We start from the raw sequence: 19,419 nt of genomic DNA, 5'->3' as shown, positions 1-19,419 counted from the left end.
GAGAGTCCCAAGGCCGTGTAACACACGGTTCGAATGAACTACTTTTAAAAAGGCAAAAACTCCAGGTTAGTTAAGGTCTATAAGCAGGTGAAATCTTCCCTGTAACTAAAGTTGAAACATGGTGAGTAACATGCTTTGCGCCTCGTGCCTTGGTGTTCATTAACTGGACTTGTTAGAACCTAGTGTTGACTTTATTTGGTTTGAGGCCTAAAGGCTAACTAATCTTGCGGAAGTAAAATATTCGCGATGAGTACTATCATCGCCTTCCGAAGCTGTTACCTGTAATACGCTAAGGAAGAACATGTGACACCTCTATTGAAATCTTTGAAACATGCTACGTTGTACAGAACACTACCTTTGACCGAGTTTGGTAAGGTCCTTGAAGACCACGAAGTAAAGAGCTGTATAATGAGCGATGAAAGTTAAACTATGCTTTGTTCCGATAATGCTATGATAGTCACAGAAATGATGGCTGAACTTGTATTTTTAGCACATTATTTAGGAGCGGTTTCTAGCCATTCGAAACTTAGTGGGTTAACAAATATTGTTAGCTACTAGTATTATTTTAAGCAGTGTTGTATTGTATACATGTAATGTACTAATATTATTACTATAACCAGAAAAAAAAAAAGAAATATTTTAAATGCATTTATTTAACGACCATGGTATTCTTAGTATCAAAGTTAATTATTATGTATAAATATTGTTTAAATGTTTGCACTGGCAATTATTTTTAAGTACGTATTCGTTATTTTAAATAGAAGGCTGTATGGCTTTTAAGTATACAATATGTAAAACAAAGTTTACCTAAAGTCTCATAGTAATATAAGATATATAATAGTATAATTTTAATAATGTTAACTAAATTACCATGGTTTAGTATTTGTAACGAGACAATTAAAATATTATATTCATGCTTTCTTGTTACATGATCTCAAATAGTCTTTCACTCTATGGTTTTCTTCTTGTCATTACCTTTTTAAATTATAGCATAAAGTTTTTAAAAAGAAACAGTAATAGTGACCTAAAAAAAGGTTTAGGGGAATCCATTTAAGTTTTATATGCATACAAGACTTTTTTATCTCGAACACTATTAAATTTAAACCCTAAAACGAGCTCGGCAATCTTGTTTTAACAAAATGCAACTGGTGTTATAATAGGAAACGGTGTTTAATTTTTAATACTACTCTATAAATAAAGCAACACTCTTCTTTCTCTTCAATATTAAATATAACTGAGGCAACATAAAGGCAGTAAATTATAGATTTAAAACTTCCACAATTTATAATAATAAGAATAATAGCCTTCAGTTAACTTCTACAATAGTTAAGTTTATAATATAATCATTCTAATTATAAAAATATGAAATCATACGAGTATAACATAAAAGGACGATGTTTCCGTATATTAAAATTCTCTAGGCAGGGTGAGGTTAAGTATAATAGTATATTCTTTACAAAATTAGTTAATATGCTGGTCTTAATAAAACCTTATAAAGGAAGTGGAGTAATTAAGTATTAAGTATTTATAGTAATGTAACAACAATACATTGTCTCCCTTTTTAAAGTTCTGATTATAAGAGAAATAGAAAATTGTGACAAAATTATTTAGTAATTCATAATGTACACCTATAACAAAAAACTCTAACACACTTCAAATTTCACAGCTTATGGTTTTAAATGTGGCAAATTAAAAGGAAAAGCCTCAATCTTTGCCTAGAAGTGACTACTAACCCGTTCTTCTCTTTCAGTGTATAGTTACGCTCTTTCAACAATGACAATAATTAAATATAATATTATTACTCCAAACGCAAGTTAAATTTCTTTTTGGTAATTTCCAGGCCGTAAAAATTAACTTTTTTGAAATAACATTTTTTTTTAATCAAAATACTCAAAAGAAATCCATAGTCCCTTGCAAATTTTCGCAAGAAGAAGCTCTTGTGCCCGAATAAACATGACCGTAGAACAAGCTGTGTGTTGTGCTGTTAAGAGTACAGCTTCCCTCTTAAAGTGGTTCCTTTCGAAAATAAACATTATTTTTATGTAGTATTAATGAAAGGTCCTCTAGTGAGCTTACTAGCTCATAATCAATTTCAAACAGGTAAAAAAAATTGCGGACTCATTGCACCTCTAACACCATCTACTGCGGTCAACGAAGAAGAGTTGAAAGAGTTGGAGGTAAGAAAGAAATTAATAGTCGTTGCAGATCGAAATCAGTATCCTAATGAATTCTCAATAAAAAGGTATCTCAGAGCTTTCAAATCGGGCTACTCGCAAAACCACCAGATGTAGGACGGAATATAACGTCAATGGATTAACCCGAGATCATCCGGACGTCAAAAAACGTTACGAACAGAGCAAAGCTCGAGTGTTGAGACAAAGATATGGTTGGCTGACTAGTTATCTATATACAGGCTAATATTAACGATGAAACATAGATGAATTAACAAGTTTTATCGTTTATTGTTTTGAAGAAGCAACATATTTTGAAGAGTCTTAGATAATCTCTTTATAGTATTCGATTTAAAAGATTTCGGTTTAAGTTGTATGGACTATCAGATAGTAAAAATCTTATCTATTTTTTATCAAGACATTATCCTGAAAGATTGGGAGTTCGCCTCATATTAAATGCCCCTCAACTTTTTTACACTTACTGAACCCGTTATCAAGGGATGATTAGACGAAAACACTTCACACAAAGTTCTTTACTTTAATTCAGAGGAAAAATTGTGTAAATTTCTTATACCTGTTATCTTACCGAGCTGTAAAAGTGACTAAAGGACCAAGACCGGCTGCTTTTCAGATAATGCTTTTCGCTATGGGTTGTTGTTGTTTTTGTCGTGGTGATGACGATGACGATTTTAGCCGGCAACAAATTACTGAAAAACCAAAAAAAACAATTTTTAAGTACATTATCGTTTGAAAATGTTTCTAGGTTTAAAATTTTATTGTAAAATTCTATAAAGCTTTCATTAATAATAGGTTATATTGATCTCATATAGATGTTTAGATTGAAATCTATTTAAAGTAGTTTGTATTAGAGGGATTTGTGCTTTCTTAATTAAGTCTTTATCGCTTTTTAAAGTTTAAGTACAGATTGAAACGACTTTGCACCTGACCCCTTTCACACAAAATTGTTTCAACCTTTACATTAAAATTTCACGTTCACTACATCATAGGGGGTTTTTGTAAAGCGTTTGAGAGTTTATAAAGGATAGCTTACATAGAGACCTTAATATAATAATGCGTAATTGGCAATCGATAAAGAAAATGTAAAATGTCTTTTAGTTCAAGGCAAGCCTTATAGTAAGAACACTCGTGAATGTGGTGTAAGTAAGGCCACAGTCTCTCGGATAAAAGCAAAATATGTTCCAAATCATCTTGGCAGTGAACCTGGGCGTCCAACGATCTAGGAAAACGGGGGTGTAGGTCGACTTGTTCGACAAGTGACACTGGGCGCAATTTAATTATAGAAACAACATGAAATAGATCAGTTTTAGGATCGACCTTATCGAGAGCATTGCATTTTGCTGGTCTCCACTTCAAAAAAAAGTTAATTAAACCCACTTTGACAGACCGTCACAAGCAATTAAGATTTAAGTTTGTGAAGAAGTAAGAAAACTGGTTCATTTTTGGCAGGTTAAAAGTAATTTTTTCGGACAAAATCAAAACCAATCGAATAGTTCAGATGGTATTAGGTGGTATTGGAATAGATTCAGCAATCGAATACTTGATTACCAGGCGGTGCAAACGTATAAACACGGAAGAGGATTGGTTATGGTTTGGACCTATATAACATCTAAGGGGGTTGGATATTTGGAAAAAGTGACAGGGGGCACCGCCGGAAGCACGTATTTAGACATTATTAATAATGGCCTACCCAGGACATGCGAGTGGTATGACCTTGATCTTCGTACGATCATGGCTCCAATTACAGTCGTTCCAAGTGCTAGACTTACCGCGATCTCCTGATTTCAATCCCTATGAGCATGCATGGGGAATCTTGATAAGAAAATTGGGAACATACGAAATTAAGCTCCAGCTAACTTAGTCGAGCTATCAGTATTGAAAAATATAACACCGGGTCAATGCTACAATTTGATTCCCGGTATTTCAAAGAAACAAGCAGTGATTCTGGCAAAAGGGAGCTATACTAATCATTAAAACCTTGTTTGTTAAATTAAGTTTTTTCTACGTGCATAATTGTTTCTATAATTTTTCAACTCTTCAAGCTCATATCTTTTCGAATATTCAACCAATTTAAGATGAAACAAAATGTAGCTAGAACATAGAAGTTTACTGTGTATAAATTTTAAAGTAATCCATTACGTTATTGAAAAGTTATTCTATATTAAATGGAAAATGCAAAGCATTGAAACAATTTTGCACGATAGGCTATATCAAACAAAGCTTTGGGTACAAAAAATTTTCAGGCAATCACGTTAAGGTGACCAACGGCTCTCCGAACCAATGCAGTAGCCAAGTTTGATTTACTTAAGTCAATCTTTTTTGTTGTCTTAAACCGTAGTAGCGGTTAACCACGACCGTTATAGTCAGCAGCGAAAAACGGCCTTCATCGATATGACTCTAACATAATAAACATTGTATCTTCTGCTGACTAATACTAATGTTCTCGTCTGAACTCGTGTAATGGTCCCGCTGGCATCATATTCTTCCGTTGATTCGTTTGGAAAGTATTTATATAAAAGATAAAATTAAGTGAACTACAAAAGTAAGCACTTACACGTTCAGTTATGGTTCTTTCTAAAACCTCGAGTTATTTATTATACAGATACAATAGATATAAATAAGAATTCAGGTTTGCTTCGTTACCACACCAACGACTCCGGAACAACTAACCGCGCGATCGTTTAAGTGGGACTGAAACTGGCTGGGAGGGAGTTTTAGAAGATTTCTCAATTACTAAGTTTTAAATAATTTAATTAATGAGATTTAATTTCCGTGGTTGGCACGATAGCAGGTACTATAGTCAGTTCCGAAAGTATTTGCACCTAATAATAGGACCCTACTACTTAGCTTATGCCCATACAAGAATGAACATTAATACAACGTTACAAACGTTAATTGGAATGTTACGTTTTTCATTTGCATCTAACGTTAAAATAACGTTTGATGCTGTACGATTGAAGAATTAGCAATTATATTTGCAACTGACTGTACAACAATTCGAAATAATAAGTGATGGTGAATATGAGCAAAGATGATGAAGGTAATGAGGAGGAGGATAGCAGTTGAAAAACGAAATCCTCTAAGAGCACTGATGTCCTTAACAGCGCCTCGTGTGCTTAAGAAAACGATTTAGAGAACCTAAAATTTATACTTTATACTAATTTATAAATACGATTATGAGTATTAGTACTGTTTTATCATGTGTGCCCAACGGTTGACACCGGTCCCGTAGAGAGCTTGAAAGGAAAGAGTAGCGCTAAACACGTTAATTAAATTTCAAGGAACAGCATGGGAAAAAGACCAATCACAAGCACCATGTAGAGCTACAACCAGTCAAATTGAACGCTCTAAGAAAACGACCGATAATCGCAAGCTATTCTGAAGATAAAAATAGATTAAGTTGGCCACTCATCTCTCCTCTCGCCAGACTCTCTCCGGTTCCAAGCACGAATTACTTTACGGGTCGTCGCTGAAGTACCGTTATATGCTAGATGATAAGACACGATTTTGTACGTCGACTTTACCTACTGGTCATGTATATGCGAAATATAAAGTTTCATTTTTTCATTACACCATGTCCTGGTTCGAAAGTACAACATTGCATAATTTTCTGTACTGCTATTATAGTTTTAAAAGTGCGAACGGTACAATAATAACTACACATTTCCCTCTGAAAGGCGAGAAATTGCACTTTTTCTTCCTTCTGCTGCCCCGTTCCAAATTCGTAACATGCAAAACTTTAGCGTACCCTTATTATGACAAACCGGGTAGACAAAATAAGTTTAAACTCGACTTGCAGCCTCGCGTCGGCGAAGACTTTACCTCCCCGACTTGAAATTCCTCATTTTCGGCCCTCGTGATGATGTACAGTACCTATACTACTATACTGTTTTCAATATCGTCCGCGTTCAACACAGTATTTTATTCGAGGAAAAAAGGTCGATAAATCGAGGTTGAGTACTGTACGCCTATTTAATTTTTTTTAATTATCAATGAATTACTAAGAACAAAAATTCAGGGATGCCGCTAGTTTAAAAAAAAATTGATGAGCCAAAGCTAAAAATCTTAAGAAGTTTACAGGCCAGGGTCAAAGTCTGACAAAGTAATACATTACAAAAGCATTGAACAGTGTACCAGATCATTTATGTGTTAAAAAGTTTTTAGATATTGTAAATAAATTCGGTCGGTGCAAAACAGGTGGGGCTAGCTGGGCCCCACCTTAGCGTCGCCCTGAAAAATATTGTTGTTGTTTGTGCTTAAGTTGTGTGAGGAGAAGAAAAGAACTGAATATAAAATTTAATAAATGTGTTTTATTATTTAAAAAAAAAAAAAATTAATTTCAGCATAGCAGAAACACTAAAAGACTTGTAGGTAAGTCGATGTATCTCACTAATAAAGAATTCTTAGTAACCATTGGGGAAAATAAATTGCTTATCATTTTCCCTAGTGGCCCCCTCGTGCGTTGCAGCGAATGTGGGTAGTAAGAAAAGTGGTTCTGGAGAGTTGCATGTTATATACTTCTTTCAAAATTTGCAGTCTTTTATGAGTATTCGTTAAAATTGTAACAGTTGTAGAGCAAAATGCCTGATGAAAGGAAGCTTACAGGCGCTATTCCAGGTAAGATTTATTTTAAACATAGTATTTGTCACTTTATAGTTGTGCTTGGCTAAATTTATTTCTGTTTCAACAATTAATTGAACCGTTTAGTTAGGAATAAAAAAGGAGAGCGTGTTATGCAAAAAGTTAAAGTTGAGCGTTATAGAGCTGGTATAAAGCCTGACTTCGCTTCAGCCTCAGATGTGGTTGAATTTTTTTTTAATACTTCTCATAAAGCTTTTAATTAGAACATTACGTTAATCAAACATAACTCTTGTAGTCTGAAGATGAAGACGCCTTTGCTGACGTTAAGCAACCAGAAGAGATTATTTTAAAAGAGGAAGAAATATTAAGTGATCGTCGTTTAAAACGGTATTTTGGTTTTTTATCGAGTAATTTCAACTTTTCAGTGGCCTTTTGGTTTAATAATTAGACTAACAAAGAAGAAAGAGTTAAGCCGTGTTACTGATCTTGCTCGAGTTGTAGTGCAAAGAAGGGAAATTTCTGATGGCTTTAGAAGGAAAAGGTTATTGTTGCTATTTATGTAAGGTTAACATTTATTTAAATTTTTGGAAGGCACGAACCTGAGGTCCTTATTGTAGCTGAAGCTGGCGAAGAATTGGATCGAACTAAAGAAAATGAAAAAGATTTAAAAGAGAGCTCAGATAATAAGTTTTAATTTTCATAAATTATTTTATTTTTTTGTTATATATAAATTGGACCAATTTATATATATACTCTTTAACTTGTAGTATAGAAGTTTTAGCCGAGCAAGAAGACGATGAAAAACTATTATTGAAGAGGAAGTTATTAAAAGAAAAGTTATTGCAACAAGAACTACAAGAACTTCCCATCGGTGCACCTTTAATTTATTACGTTACAAGTTATTTTTGAGTTAATTTTTTGTGTTATTTGGTAGAGGATGACAAAAGCGAAGCTGAAGAATCTTCGGAGTACGAAGATGTAACTGACAGTGAGATAGAAGATGAACCTATGTTGAAGCCCGTGTTTGTTAAAAAAAGTGAGCGCTCTACAATTTTGGATAAGGAAGTAGAAGTTTTGGTATTTTTTTTATAAAAAATTTTTAACTCTGTTGCTCGCTTTTTAGTTACTTTGCTTTTTTTATTTTTATTTTACGCGCTTTCTAGTTTCTTTCAGTTTGGAGCAGGAACCTTATAGATTTAAAACAATTTTTTATAAATTTATTTTATCTTAAAAGAAATGATACGTATATTATAAGTAAGAAGGTTAATATTTCTTTTAAATTATTCCTATACTTTGTATTATTAGAACGAAGAAGCAGCCAGGCAAAAAGAGGCACTTCTTAAGGAAAGACGAAAACAGCAAGCCATTGCTTTGGTTCATTTTCTAAACATTTTATCTCATTTGCGTATTATAATTATAATTATATTTAAATTTCAGGTGGCGAAAGCAGCTAAGCAAGAGCTCGAAGTAAAATCTGAAGATGAAGGAGAAGAAAATGAAGGTGGCTCTGCTTAATAAAAACCCCCTTTTGCGTATTGTGCTGATTTAATTTGTCGAGGTGATCTGAGTGACGGTGACGGAGATGAGCAAGAAGAGTATGAAAAGTGGAAAGTTCGAGAACTTGCTAGGTTAATTTTTTACACCGTAAAACATTGCTTTGCTTGCGCAGTTTAATTTTAATCTTTTTTTATTAAAGGCTTAAGCGTGATAAAGAAGAAAGAGAAGCGCTGCTTGCTGTTCAGCTGGAAACTCAAGAAAGGCGAAAGACTATGACGGACGCCGAGCTTATCAAGGACAGACTTACTCACCAGAATCTTCGGGTTGAATTTTTTTTTAATTTTTTGATTCTTCAATTTTTAATTTTATGCTCAGCCGAAAGGGACTCTCAAGTACCTTCAAAAGTATTACCATCGGGGCGCTTTTTTTGTAAGAAGCTTTATGTATATCTCTTCGTCGTGCTGCTGGTAGTTACGGGCTTTTTTTTTTACTATTTAGGTGCAAGACACGGACGAAACGATTTACAACCGCGACTATACTGGTAGAGTTGTTAAAGTTTTACTTTTAATTTTGTGGACTTATTTTAATCTGGGATTTTTTTGCCCTGCAGCTCCGACGGGTGAAGATCTTTTCGATAAGACAATCCTCCCAAAAGTGATGCAGGTAGGTGTGGTGAATTATTAGAAGTAAAAATTTTTATAAAAAATTCTGCAATAGGTGAAGAACTTCGGGCGCTCTGGCAGAACGAAATGGACCCACTTGACAGCAGAAGATACCACGAAGTTTTTTTTTTAAAAAATTATATATATTTTTTTTTAAAGAAAAAATTGCAGCTTTGATTCTCCTTGGCTTCAGATCTCTGCCAATTCTAATAAACTGAAGAGTAAAATGGGCGGCATGAAGCAGGATTTTTCTAGACCGTCTTCAAAGAAGAAGAAAAGCTCGTTGCTTAAATAAGAATTAATTTTTGACACCTTTAAACAATCCACTGGAGCCGGCCCTCACCATGTTCCATCTCGTGCTATACGTCGAGATTTTCTCCTTTAAATAAGCGTGCTTTTTTAAACTTTGGGGCTTACTGATTTCATTTTCTTATAAATAAAAAAAAATGCTCACGGAAAAAAGAAATTTACAGTTTTAAACACTGCAATTTTATTCATCTTTCCTTTTAATTAAAAAATAACTCTATTAGCTACTACCAGTAGCTTTTAGCTATATTTCTAAGTTTAGCGACTCTTAAACCACGTGGCAAAGTCTGGATCGAAAACCGCTACGGGCTACATTCTAAACCACGCAAAAGAGATCTTCAAGAAAAGACGCTAAAAAAAATTAATATGAAAGCGCAACCGATAAAGTGCGGGAATGCACATCGTCTCTGCATGTTTTGTCTATAATAAATTATTTTAGTTGGAAAAAACGGAGAAACCGCCAACCTGGCGGCTGTCAGCTGCTGTTGTAGGCGCTTGATTTCCGCGTCCTTTTGCCGGATCGACCAGTAAAGTTCGTCAGCGATGCGATCAAATCGTTGTATAAGAATTTCCTCGCTGCGACTCCTTGCAAGCCTGCCCTCCGCCAGGACAATTGGATGTTTCACTGGTGCTATAGTACAGAAGACAGAGACCTTCCACTAGCAGCGCGAGATTTTTGCTCCCATTCGCTTCTGCTTTGGCGGCTCATTTGGGTCGTGTTCTCTTCTGAAGAGCGCGTGAGCTGCACCGCCTGCCATGCCACGTGAATGCATCCAGGTACCGTCTTTTCCACCGTTGCGCTCGGTGGGCAAAGTAGTTGAAATCTGTAAAGTTTGAGGTGAAGACATTTTTGAAAAAAAAAGGGGAAGCCCAGAAGTACATTCTAAGTTTAACTATTATAAAATATAAAAGATATGGGGTTACCTGGAGATTATCTATCAAGTTATTGAGTTTCCCTACTTTTTGTTTGGCCTGAGTATTTCAAAGATACATGCAAAAATAATTAAGAAAAGTTAAAATAAAAGTGTTAGGTATCGTTTCCTTGAGTAAACCCGTTTCAAATTTTTGAGGGCCGCTTCTCTTAATTGTTAATAGAACTTTCAAGTTAAATACAATAAAGGAAGTTATTATAAACCCTCGAGGGTCTTTCCTCCAGCAGCCTTCGGATGTCTGTAATTATGATAGTAACTTCGGCCAGGTTCCCGCAAGTCTCCTCCAAAGCGACGAGGTCTGTCTGGAAGGATGTATTATATGAGGTCCTGAAGATGCTAAAGGGCAGCTGCACTTGAAATCGATGCTCCTCTTCTTTCTCGCAACTAAAATTTGAAGTTAAGGGGACCATGACCGGTGAGGAAAGAAGCTCGCTTTTAGCAGAAGAAGAGGGCGAACTTATGAATTTGATATATTCAATTATTAAGGCCTTTTGGTTGTGATGCTGTAAGCATTATTTTTAATGCACCTGCTGGGTTTTAAGGGAGATTCTATAGTAACAGTACTATTAGTGGTGTGAACGAGCTTATTATTAGGGCTGACGATGATAATTTTCATTTTTATGCAAGGATAAACTACAAAAATTTGTTAAAGAAAAAAGCAAGACTTAGTTATTCCTTAATTATTAAAACTTTTAAAAAAAGAGAACTGCAGTTCTCCTCACTCCGAACGGATGACCCAAGTTGTAAGATATCGTTGCTTTGCAAGGCATGCGGTATTGATTCCTTTTATCAAATTGTAAAAAGGAGTAAAAAAGTTACAGCCTTTGTTTTTACTTGTCCGGGTTGCTTGCTTATTTGAATACCATTTAAAAATGAACCGTTGGAGCTTCCAAGATCCTTAAAAAAAAGCTACGAGTTTTCGCAATAAAATAAATTAAATTTATAGTGATTATAATATATTTAAAACGGGCCCTGCTTCCTTCGACGTAAAAAAGACCATGGTTCCTGGAAAGAACAGGATTATCAAAAATGGCGTTGTCAGGTCGAGGACCATTCTTCGATTATAATTATTTTATATTTTTTTTTGAAAAAAGATGCTATAGAGAAAATTTTAGACCTTTTTTAAGGTGCGACCTACACGTTTTGGTTGTGATCCTACTGAAAACACTCTCTCTTCAAAAAAGGCGGAATCTTGGTTTTTCTCTTCATAAGGTGTTAATTTTACAAGGAGTTTCTCGATTTCTCTTTCATGCATACCGTAAAACTGAGGGTATTGGACTTACGACAGATGGAAATATATGAACAAAAAAGTATATAAAAATACAACCAAGTTAGTAGATTAGAGCGCTTAAATTTGAGTTAGTAACCCTTTTATGGAAATCATGAACGCGTAAGATCAATACCATATTGCCTTATGTAGAGCTTTATTAAATTAGTTAACTAAAAACAAATTTTTTAAAGGTCTCAGCGTATTAGACCTGATACATTAATGATAAAATAATTATCCATTTTAGTGTATAATAGATATAAATTATATTATACATTTACTACATATAAAATTGAACAATAAAAAAAAACAGCCTAATCGACTTAGTTGACAATGCAGGGGCAGATGCAGTCGACTTTAAATTCAGTAAAATTATTGTATTTTGAAAGCTTATGGCGCCTTTTTATACTATAAATATAATTTTCTTGCATTCTACAATCTCATTTTACAAGTTTCAATTAGAATGAGTCATAATGAAAAAGTATCGATACAAGAAGGGAAGGAGCTTATCCCTTCCAAATTTTTATTTGCTACTAAAAATTTTGACATGAATCGAGATTCTGGAGAGTATTTTCCACAGACACCGACTGTAAATTGGAGATCATATAATAGCATTCTAGAGTCAAATTCGAAAATTTTTTCTGGAGTTTATCGCGATTTGTGCGAAGAGAAAGAAAGTGATCAGGTCATATGGAGAAATACCTACTTTTGGTTAAAAAGGAAATTTTTAAAATCTGATGCTTTCAAATTCATTAGTTTGGTGAGTAATTTTTATAGAAAATAATATATATAAACGCAATGAAAAATAAAAAAGGTGCCAGCGCTTGTTATTAAAAAATAAAGTGTTACAATGTACTATAAGAGTCTAAAAAGCACGCAAGATTTCTGGAACCGACTTTTATTAATATAAAAAATTTGTTACTATTGGGAGGGGGCGGGTATAAGTTATGAAACAGTATCTTTCCTGCTTCACTTGTAAATTATTAAAATATTAATGTTAGTTTATTAGAACGAATTGTTTTTCCAAGTAGAATGGAAGTTTAGTTTTTGCGAACTTCTGGATGAGGAACGTAAGGGGAAAAGAATATATCTTTGTGAAATTTAATATTTAATTTTAAATCAGTTACTTTAGGAAATAGCTTACTATGTAAAGCAGCTGAATCTCTTCAAAAATTAAGAGAGGTTTTTTTCCAATTGCGGACTTTTACAATTAATTTGCTACAACTTTATTTTAATTATTTGTGAGGTCGATATTGATATAAAAATTAAGTCATATTTACTAGTTGCTTTGTGAAGTGATTATGGATAGCAATTCTTTTCACTCTAACGCATTCAAAATCTTTTCTACCTTTCAGCTTCTCCTTGATATTAAGTGCCTACCTATTTCTAAAATTGTATTAAATAGGAAATATGCTTTTACAAGCTTTATAAATAAAGGAAAAATAATTTTTAAAGTTAAAAGCTTTTTTAGTAAAGCTTTTTTAACACACCAACTTTAAACCTAGAGATTTTAAAAAATTACTCTATATATGTTTTGCGTTATTTATATTTATCTTATTATTAGGCCGTACGATATCCCGCAATTTGAAAGGTATTCTTTAACATAAAGGCAGTTAAGTGTTACAGGTTTTCGTCCATCTCAAAAAAGTTTCTCTATAGATCCTGTTTGTACCCACAAAAAGTTAAGAGAATCTAATGGAAGGTGGGTTGAGTGTTGTGGCTTGGTTAACACTGTTAGCTTGGAATTTTCCCGCTTGTAAGGGAAACCTCGCTGGGTATAGCTAAACTTTTTTGAATCTTTTTCCTGTCCCCAGGAAGGCCACTATATATAAATGTAAAAATTTAAAGTGTCAGAATTTCGTGTTTTATGAAGAACTGACTCGGAGGTGCTTTAATAACTTGGATAGGAAAGATTATCTCCTACTTGTTATAAAAGTTGTAGGAGGTGCGGTTGGGAAATGGAAGAGGACTACAGAATGCGAATAAGCGAAGGTTCTTCTCTGGATTATGAGATAGAAAATCTTTATTTCTTGCTTTATAGAAGTTCAAATTATTACTTTGTCAAGCCATTCCCTCGCCAAGATCAAAAAACTGTATGCTTGCAGGAGCCAATTGCCATATACTTAACGGGTAAGAATGTTTTTAAAAGCTGCCTAACATCCGGTGCTAACAATAATACAAGATGACCTTATTAGAAGGTGTGAAATAGGCGATTACGTTAAGGTTAGTGGCTTTGTTGCAAACAAGATCATTAGAAGCTGTAAAGGCGAACTGGGTATACTTACTGACCGTTTGATCCAGAAATACTACCTCCAAGTAGTAAAAGATTTTTTTGTACGCTAAGTTTACCCATTGCTCACTTTTTAGGCAACGGAAGTTGTTGCTAAAAAGGTTTTGACTTTATATAAAAGTATTATGCGGACGGGCACATTTTATTGTGATTGACAAGAGAAAATATACTTTCTTTTGCCTGCTCGTCACCTTTAATAGGAGACTGTAGAGTAAAAAGGCCCCTTTTTACTATAGGAGTCACTTTACGGATTAAGTTCAGATGGGGTCACCGGTGCCATTTCGGGTCAGCAGCCCATTCTTTTTTGCAATATAAAAACTCAGTTTTTTTTTTGATGCAAAAAGGCTACCATGCATTAAAGCTGGCCTCCACCGCTCTTGGTTATACAAAAGTCTTACAAGGTTTAAATCCGCATTTACTCATCAGTATTCCACTGTAAATTGAGGGACCAAGCATTATTTTCTGGATCTGCTACTCCATTTGAGCCTAATAATGTCGTATTGCAAGGTCAACAGCGACAATGTAGATATACCCGAAGGGCCTAAAAATGCACGGTAACCTGTTTTTCCAATTTAACTTTAAATCCTTAAGCCACGAAAAGCAGCCGAAAAACGTTGCACGTCCTCGTGTTGGGAGTTGAACATGATACCATGCAACAAATTAGGGCCGCCAGCATGCGCGCTCAGTATTATGCACTGAAAACCAAAAGTCTCAAGTTAGGCCCAGCGGTATATAAAAATTCTAGCGGACACATCATTTTGGCTGGTAAACTTGTTTTTACTTACGTTTGTCCTGCGAGACACAGTGCAAACTTTACCCCTTAACGGGAGGGATCCTAGCGGGTGGAAATAGCAAAGTAGTAGTGGTGCAGGACGCATTTAATCTCGAGAAAGCGGAAAAGGCGGAACTTTTGCGAGGTTTCTAGCAAGATGTGGACAGCAGTGGAAAACTAGCTGCTTGAATTGTTTATTACAGCTTTAACTCAAAGAAAAACAAAGTGCAAAAAATTGAAAATTCCTTTAGAGCTTTCCTTCTTGGGGACAGTTTGGGGGACTGCCACCAAGTCTCAAGGGGTTTTAACTTTAAAATATACTCTCTTGCCTACACTACTCTAAATGGTCGCAATATGTAAAAGCTAGCGACCGATCCTCTTTTTCAGTAAGCCAATTACCTAAACATAAATAGTTTTTTTTTTAACTCTTAAATTAAGGGCTTTTGACCTGATAGTAAATGTTAGCAGCTTAGAAGACGGCATATGCAAAGTGCATTGTCAGGATATAAGCTTTGAGGTTATAATTAGTCAAAGGAACACACTCCCCTCATAGTATAATTTCGCTTTAGAAAATTTTAGAGCGCAGTGATGCACCTGTTAAAATTCCGAAGCACCTGATAAATGTGATGCACTCTTTTTACCTTTCAAGGTATAAAAATGAAGTTACTAAAACGTACATATTAAAAGTAACAATGTGTAGTTGCAGTTGGCTTAAAAAAGAGCTGCCGATGGAATGTTTAAAAACTTTGGTTCTTTAAGAAAAACTTACTAATAAAACATGTATAAGAGTTTTCCGTTCTACTGACCTCTCAGATTTGTATTGCGAGCGCCCTGGGAAAACTCACGAGGTGCTTAGAGGTTTCTGATTCTAAAAAACTCGTGCGATCTCCCTTATTGTATGCAAATAAGTTTCCCAAGAACTGGTGACTCTAGCAATTCTCATTTATGATAAAACAATGACCCTAAAATGGGGTGTTTCGGTGTTGAAATCAATTTCTTCCGTGACAATGGAGAAATAATAACTTGCAAGACTGAGGCACTTATTTTAGTCATAATAACTTTATTTATTCAAACTAAAAAAAAATAGGAAGAGTACTACTCTAGCATCGCTACGTTTGAAAGTCAATTAGCTGCCTTTAATAGAGATTTTAGTTAGTAAATAATACTGCTAGTATATAATAAAATTACTCCTGGCGACCCTATAAAGATACCGAAAAAAAACAAATAAGCGACTATGTAACCAAAAATAGTAACAAACCAAGCACGTTCTTAATCGGAATCGCTCTCAAGCGCACTTTCCTCTGAGGACTAAAAATATTACAAGTAAAATCGACTGCTTCTCTTGAAAGTATAAATAAGAGTAAAAACCGAGGCCTTCTCTTCTTCAGTATCCTCCTCAACTGCTTCCTTCGGCGCTTTTTTTTTAGACACCACCTCATACTATCACATAACCGAAATATTCAAAACATTTGAGAAAAAAGCTATTTATAAAAATGTTTACGCTAAAGCTTTGCCTTTGCGGACTCATTACGTACGAATCCGAAATAATCCACACCTCTACTTGGTGTAACTGGGGTCTTCTGGGAGCTTTAAAGGCAAATAAAACCTCGTATAATAGAAACTCAAGAAAAGCTTAAATGATTACTAATATGAAAAACCTCGGTGCTGGCAACGAGATTTTCAATCCTTTTAGGGGGTAGTAGTAGTTTTTTGTCTTTAGCCTTCAGCAACAAAGCCCACCAACCCTCATTTTTTTGCTTACAAAAGAGGGATGAATTGTATGCACAACAATGCCAATAAAAAGACGCACGAGTGGGAAGCGAGGGCAGTGCACTGGAGGTGACAGATGTCCAAAATGTTTAGTCTAGATATTTTACATCAAGAAAACGTACAATTAAGTTGAAAAAAGTGCAACTCTCTTGTATGGTCTATCTTCCACGTAGCTCTCCGCGCCAGCGCAACCTTATAATAAGATAAGTGTCCCTAAGGGCCGTTAGTGAACTACCAAACGTTATTTGCCTTCTGGAGACAAGCTTGACTTCCGAGACTGAATTTCTGCGTGCTCCTTAGTGGTAACTTAATGTTTTATAATAAGTATTATAAAAGGATAGTGCTCAAAAGCGCGGGTAAGTATATAAACCTCTTTGGAGCTCTACAATGAGAGACACAGTGCTCTCCGCGTAGACTTTGTCATTATCGTATAAACCTAACTTTAAATTAATTAACAGGGCAGGCATGCCCTCGGACAGCGTGCAAGTCTAATTTAATTTAATAGGTTAGCACTACTGATAGCTGCAATGTGTAAGGCACAAGCGTGAATATTGTCACCTCTTCAAATTGTGTTGAAGTAAGCAGAGGATTATTTTTATTGTTAAGCCCTATTAAAAAAAGAGTGAGTCCAGTCAAATATGTTTTTTAGTAATCAGTACAAGATTTTTTCTCGGCAGGAGACATGAACACAAAGGCCGCAATAGTGGGTGGGGCACGATCGTCCAGCATTTCCTTACGTGAATTTAAAGAGAGCAGGCATTAGTATGCAGAAAAGTAGTATACTTTTCGAATGTGCGGAAGCATAAGAAGAGGACTTGCCGTTTCGTGTACACCTTAAGCCAAAGTAAGAGCAAAAAAGTGTATTTGAGCCGATCAAGCTACCTTGCAGAAGCATCTGATGGAGTTTTATGCAATTCAAAGTAGATTCCACATAACATTTGCCGAAACCTAAAAGTAATAAGTTATGGGGCCCTCATTAAAATTTTAAAAAAGATCAAACCCAAAGTGGGAAGCATGCCGTGCAGAATCAAATCAGAAGACTTGGCAACTATTCTGCATCACGGTAACAAAAAAAAATATGGCCATAAATAGTAAAAAAAAAGGCATGGAAACTTTATGCTAAAAATTACTTCATTTGGAGTTCTTTTAGTTTTTCGGGGTTTACCAGCCCCTTAATATTGTCGAGGTCTATACGATAAAAGTACGCATACAGAAGAACCCGAACAGTTCTGCAGTACGCTGCGTTGATCTAGACATTTTCAAGTTATTAAAGTTTGGTTAAAAAATTATAAAGGCTTAACTTTTAGCGAATCCGGTGGTTGAGGAAAAGACTTCTCAATCTATAAAAAAAAGAGAGGAAATTAATTCCACAAAAAGCAAATAAATTTATATGGTTACAAAACATTATTTCAATAGGGCAAAACTGTAAAGAAAATTTATAAAAGAAGCTGTATATACAACCAATTCTATGGATTTTTGTTCTAAGGCCTTTAGACTAATCATGCTTGCAAACTCCAAGGATGCACTTAAAGTCTCGATCAATTCTAATAGTCTTTTAAGCCATATCCTAAAAATAACAAGAAAATTGCAAAAGTTACCACTAATAGGCATATTTTCTCTTGCGTAAGTGTAGAAAGCCACAACAGAATGCCGCAAGACCTGGCCACAAAAAGATGCAAATAAATAATTTTTTTTAAAAGAAAAAAATTGAGATCTACACTTCTTACTTTATGAGAGGAAATATACTTCCCTGCTTCCCACCACTTTGAGGCCTTTAATAACATTTAAGTGATATTGGTTAAGCTGTTGAAGTTAAAAGAAGAGAACTGACCGCTATAAAAGGGAGAAGAACCATAAAGAGTAAAAAGTAAACTCCGAGGACCTGCCCCATTTAGTATTAACCTCAACAAAAGTTTGTTAATTTGAATGTTTGGTACTCACAATGTAACGGTTTTCCTGTTCTACAAGCCATTGTGGAACAGCGTAGAAAGACACCGCAGCTTAAAGAATTTTTGTTTTGCAGATTAAAAAAAAAAACTTGAAAAGAAAGGCTCCAAACTTACCTTGAGGGCCGTCTGGGTGGCCGTACTTCTCCCAGTTCTCGCGTGCTTTTTCATCAGTGAGTCTGAAATATAAAACAAAAGTAGCAGGAATTAAAAAAGTTAAGTCTCAAGCTTCAGTACGCCTTATAGGCTTGAACTATTTTAAAAAAAATCGTTTCTGTGGTGTTGTCACCGCCGTGGACGTCCGGATGGTAGAGTTTACTTAGCTTTCGATAAGCATTTTTTACTTCCCTAGTAGAGGCCCCCTGCAGGGAGGTGTGAGATATGAAATAGTTTATCTAGTAAACTAAAAGCAAAAAAAAAAAAATTATGTAAAAGTTAAAGGTAGAATTATGTAGGTAGTTTACTATGAGCAAACGAACAATAAAGTTATATAATTTAATAAAAAATAATACGGAAAAAAAATTCAAAAGACCGAATTTGTCATTAAATAAAAGAATAGAGAAAACAATAAAAAAATACCATTTCAAGTCCTAAAATATCATAAGGGTTGAACAAGAAATCCTCACCAGCTACGCTAGTATCATACTTATAAATTTTCCAAGTAGTTAAACATAAAAGAAGAAGAGAAGCAAAGTATAGAAGAGTCCTGTATATATATGCGTTAAAAATTATATGACTAAAATTAAAAAATTACAGAACTAATAAGAATTGAAAGACACCTTAAAGATCCTTCTCGTGCTTTAATATAATTAACTTTTCTTAAACAAACTTTAATAAAGGCCTGGCCGGAATTTTTGGGTTTCGCGTAGGAGTAGGCTGGTTTTAATTTATAGTAGGTAGCAGGTACGAGGTAAACAAGAAGAGCGGATAGTAAAAAGTAATATGAGGTTATTCCTTCCGTGTCAAATAAGTTTTGACCTGCCATTAACCTCCACAATAAGAAGAGAGAAGTTTCAAAAAAAAGTAAACAACTTGGGAGGAAATAAGAGGGCTATGTTTAAAGGGCAGTGAGCTTTTTAACAGCACAAGATAGCAGTAGACGCCAAAATTCAAGTAGCCTGTGGTGAGTTTCGAAGCCTCTTATAAACTCTACCCATACATATAATAGAAACTATGTTCCTGGTTTGAAAGGTTCTTCGCAAGAACA

The 19,419-nt window shown here is 34.8% G+C and overlaps 4 protein-coding genes across 12 annotated transcripts; 2 read left to right on the top strand and 2 right to left on the bottom strand.

Annotated features, from left to right (window-relative positions):
- Positions 1-1,953: 1,953 nt before the first annotated feature.
- Positions 1,954-2,777, top strand: LOC135144203 (uncharacterized). Its single transcript, XM_064076177.1, is given in 6 exon segments — positions 1,954-1,990; positions 2,047-2,260; positions 2,262-2,476; positions 2,479-2,562; positions 2,565-2,650; positions 2,652-2,777. Coding segments are annotated over 6 exon segments (762 nt in total).
- Positions 2,778-6,691: 3,914 nt separating this feature from the next.
- On the top strand, positions 6,692-9,367 carry LOC135144217 (microfibrillar-associated protein 1-like). The gene is made up of 16 exons (XM_064076202.1): positions 6,692-6,806; positions 6,897-6,991; positions 7,066-7,157; positions 7,219-7,311; positions 7,362-7,457; positions 7,538-7,641; positions 7,705-7,847; positions 8,076-8,144; positions 8,208-8,271; positions 8,329-8,398; positions 8,467-8,590; positions 8,643-8,696; positions 8,766-8,808; positions 8,878-8,930; positions 8,985-9,049; positions 9,101-9,367. The coding sequence occupies exons 1-16, from the start codon at positions 6,770-6,772 to the stop codon at positions 9,222-9,224; spliced, it is 1,326 nt and encodes a 441-aa protein (XP_063932272.1). The 5' UTR covers positions 6,692-6,769; the 3' UTR covers positions 9,225-9,367.
- A 75-nt stretch (positions 9,368-9,442) lies between these two features.
- LOC135144213 (uncharacterized) lies at positions 9,443-11,460 on the bottom strand. Of its 5 annotated transcripts, none has more exons than XR_010283036.1 (12): positions 11,285-11,460; positions 11,139-11,222; positions 11,002-11,076; positions 10,875-10,950; positions 10,732-10,800; positions 10,521-10,670; positions 10,371-10,469; positions 10,160-10,315; positions 9,889-10,059; positions 9,701-9,829; positions 9,615-9,642; positions 9,443-9,551 (listed from the first exon to the last, which is right to left on the bottom strand). XR_010283036.1 is itself a non-coding variant. In XM_064076189.1 (12 exons), the coding sequence occupies exons 1-8, from the start codon at positions 11,420-11,422 to the stop codon at positions 10,217-10,219; spliced, it is 780 nt and encodes a 259-aa protein (XP_063932259.1). In that variant the 5' UTR covers positions 11,423-11,460; the 3' UTR covers positions 9,443-9,551; positions 9,615-9,642; positions 9,701-9,829; positions 9,889-10,059; positions 10,160-10,216. The 5 variants fall into 5 exon arrangements, 4 of the variants coding, with proteins under 4 accessions (XP_063932259.1, XP_063932260.1, XP_063932258.1 ...); XM_064076189.1 differs by having other exon boundaries at positions 10,521-10,623; positions 10,695-10,800; XM_064076190.1 differs by having other exon boundaries at positions 9,615-9,655; positions 10,521-10,800.
- Positions 11,461-15,599: 4,139 nt separating this feature from the next.
- On the bottom strand, positions 15,600-19,212 carry LOC135144214 (translocation protein SEC63 homolog). Of its 5 annotated transcripts, none has more exons than XM_064076193.1 (25): positions 18,992-19,212; positions 18,792-18,918; positions 18,450-18,574; positions 18,330-18,391; positions 18,208-18,266; positions 18,098-18,148; positions 17,994-18,038; positions 17,865-17,925; positions 17,728-17,810; positions 17,568-17,606; positions 17,397-17,515; positions 17,267-17,319; positions 17,149-17,214; positions 17,050-17,099; positions 16,926-16,998; positions 16,825-16,874; positions 16,637-16,754; positions 16,516-16,572; positions 16,412-16,458; positions 16,307-16,360; positions 16,155-16,253; positions 15,998-16,102; positions 15,865-15,936; positions 15,755-15,804; positions 15,600-15,630 (listed from the first exon to the last, which is right to left on the bottom strand). In XM_064076193.1, exons 1-24 carry the CDS (start codon positions 19,195-19,197, stop codon positions 15,766-15,768), a joined length of 1,860 nt encoding a protein of 619 aa, XP_063932263.1. In that variant the 5' UTR covers positions 19,198-19,212; the 3' UTR covers positions 15,600-15,630; positions 15,755-15,765. The 5 variants fall into 5 exon arrangements, 4 of the variants coding, with proteins under 4 accessions (XP_063932263.1, XP_063932264.1, XP_063932265.1 ...); XM_064076194.1 differs by having other exon boundaries at positions 15,606-15,630; positions 15,751-15,804; XM_064076195.1 differs by lacking the exon at positions 15,600-15,630 and adding an exon at positions 15,645-15,695 and having other exon boundaries at positions 15,762-15,804.
- Positions 19,213-19,419: the final 207 nt, after the last annotated feature.

The sequence above is a fragment of the Zophobas morio genome, unplaced genomic scaffold (assembly GCF_036711695.1).
Source record: "Zophobas morio isolate AGI-343-1 ecotype UQ-CSIRO unplaced genomic scaffold, CSIRO_AGI_Zmor_V1 ptg000085l, whole genome shotgun sequence".
Taxonomy (NCBI): Eukaryota; Metazoa; Arthropoda; class Insecta; order Coleoptera; family Tenebrionidae; genus Zophobas; species Zophobas morio.
Note: the sequence above shows the minus strand (reverse complement) of the source record. Positions and strands in the feature narration are given on the sequence as shown.